This window comes from Austrofundulus limnaeus, unplaced genomic scaffold (assembly GCF_001266775.1).
Source record: "Austrofundulus limnaeus strain Quisiro unplaced genomic scaffold, Austrofundulus_limnaeus-1.0 Scaffold645, whole genome shotgun sequence".
In the NCBI taxonomy this organism is placed as follows: Eukaryota; Metazoa; Chordata; class Actinopteri; order Cyprinodontiformes; family Rivulidae; genus Austrofundulus; species Austrofundulus limnaeus.
This window is the reverse complement of record NW_013953047.1, coordinates 226,399-228,001: the sequence shown is the minus strand read 5'-3', so window position 1 is coordinate 228,001 and position 1,603 is coordinate 226,399. Positions and strand designations below refer to the sequence as shown.

Here is a 1,603-nt window from a genome sequence, read left to right as displayed (position 1 = left end):
AGTTTGAGGACCAGGAACCAGAACCTCCACAGTTTGAGGACCAGGAGGATCCAGAACCTCCACAGTTTGAGGACCAGGCGGAACCAGAACCTCCACAGTTTGAGGACCAGGAGGAACCAGAACCTCCACAATTTGAGGATCAGGAGGAACCAGAACCTCCACAGATCAAAGTAGAGGATGAGGAGTTCAGCACCAATCAGGAGGAAGATCAGCTCCACCTGAAGCAGGAGACTGATCCGGTTCTGATGACTGTTTTATATGAAGAAAGTGAACCAGAACCAGACAAGGAGCAGCTCATCTCTCAGAGTTCTGCTGGACCTGAGGACCAGGATCAGGATTCAAGGTCAGATGAGAAGATGGATCACACAGAGGGTCGTCATGGTAACCAAGTAGGCCAATCAGCAACATCTGAGAGGTTGTTTCCTTGTGTAATCTGTGGAGAAATGTTTTTAGAGAAATCACTGCAGATCCGACATGTGAAGGTCCACAGAGTCTGGAACCCGAACTGCGGTAAACTGATGTATTGTTGTCCCACCTGTGGGAAAAAGTTCGCTGCTTATAGTCACTTAGTCGACCACGAGAGAACCCACACAGGMGAGAAGCCTTTTTCTTGTAAAGTTTGTGGAAAACGTTTTACAAGGCAGTCATGTGTAAGTCGTCACATGCTGAGCCACACAGGAGAGAAACCATTTTCCTGTGAAAGGTGTGGAAAGAGTTTTAAAAGTCAACCAGATGTAAATTCTCACATGCGAATCCACGTAGGAGAGAAACCATTTTCTTGTCAAATTTGTGGGAAAAGGTTTTACCACAAAAAATATGTCAATCATCATATGAAGATCCACATGAGAGAAGCCATTATCTTGTAAAACGTGGAAAATATTTTCACCAAAATGACACTCTTACTCATCACATGAAAGTTCACATGGACTGAGCTGATGTTCTTCTGTCAAAGATGGAGAAAAGTTTCATATTTAGATATAATTTCTATCGCACTGACAGGTCTAAGAAAGGTGATGTCACTCTTTTATGTTAAATCAAATTGTAACACTTCAGTGGTTTGTCTATATCTGCTGCAGCAGTGTCCTGTGCTAGGCTGCTTCAAATCCATTATTCCTGTTCCTAAGAAGCCACAGATCAGTGCCCTCAATGACTACAGGCCTGTGGCTCTGACGTCTGTAGCTATGAAGTCATCTGAGCGCCTGGTTCTCCCTCATCTAAAGACCATCACTGCCCCCCTGCTGGACCCGCTGTAGTTCGCCTACAGAAGAGATAACGCTGTTAAMCTGGCCCTTCACTCCATTTTGCAGCATCTGGACACCCCAGGAACCTACGCGAGGATCCTATTTTTAGCTCTGCATTCAACACAGTCCTGCCAGATCTGCTCCAAACCAACGTACCTGACTCCACCTGCAGGTGGATCACTGACTTCCGGACGGATCAGAGGCAGTACGTGCCGCTGGGAAAAACTGTTTCAGAGACCTGGTCCCTCAGTATCAGCTCCCCTCGGGGTTGTGTACTTTCTCCCCTGATGTCCTGATGCATCTCAGTAATCCAGGTAAAAAATCAAAAAGAAAAAAATTGTATAGGTCTTCTGGACGGGTTC

General features: G+C 45.8%; 1 protein-coding gene across 1 annotated transcript in view; it reads left to right on the top strand.

Moving 5' to 3' along the window:
• LOC106531507 (zinc finger protein 2) overlaps positions 1–1,597 on the top strand; it is a 21,203-nt gene extending 19,606 nt beyond the window's left edge. The window contains exon 3 of the mRNA XM_014027386.1: positions 85–1,597. Within this exon, the coding sequence (XP_013882840.1) occupies positions 85–866 (782 nt within the window). The 3' untranslated portion in view covers positions 867–1,597. The remainder of the gene's footprint in view (positions 1–84) is intronic.
• Positions 1,598–1,603: the final 6 nt, after the last annotated feature.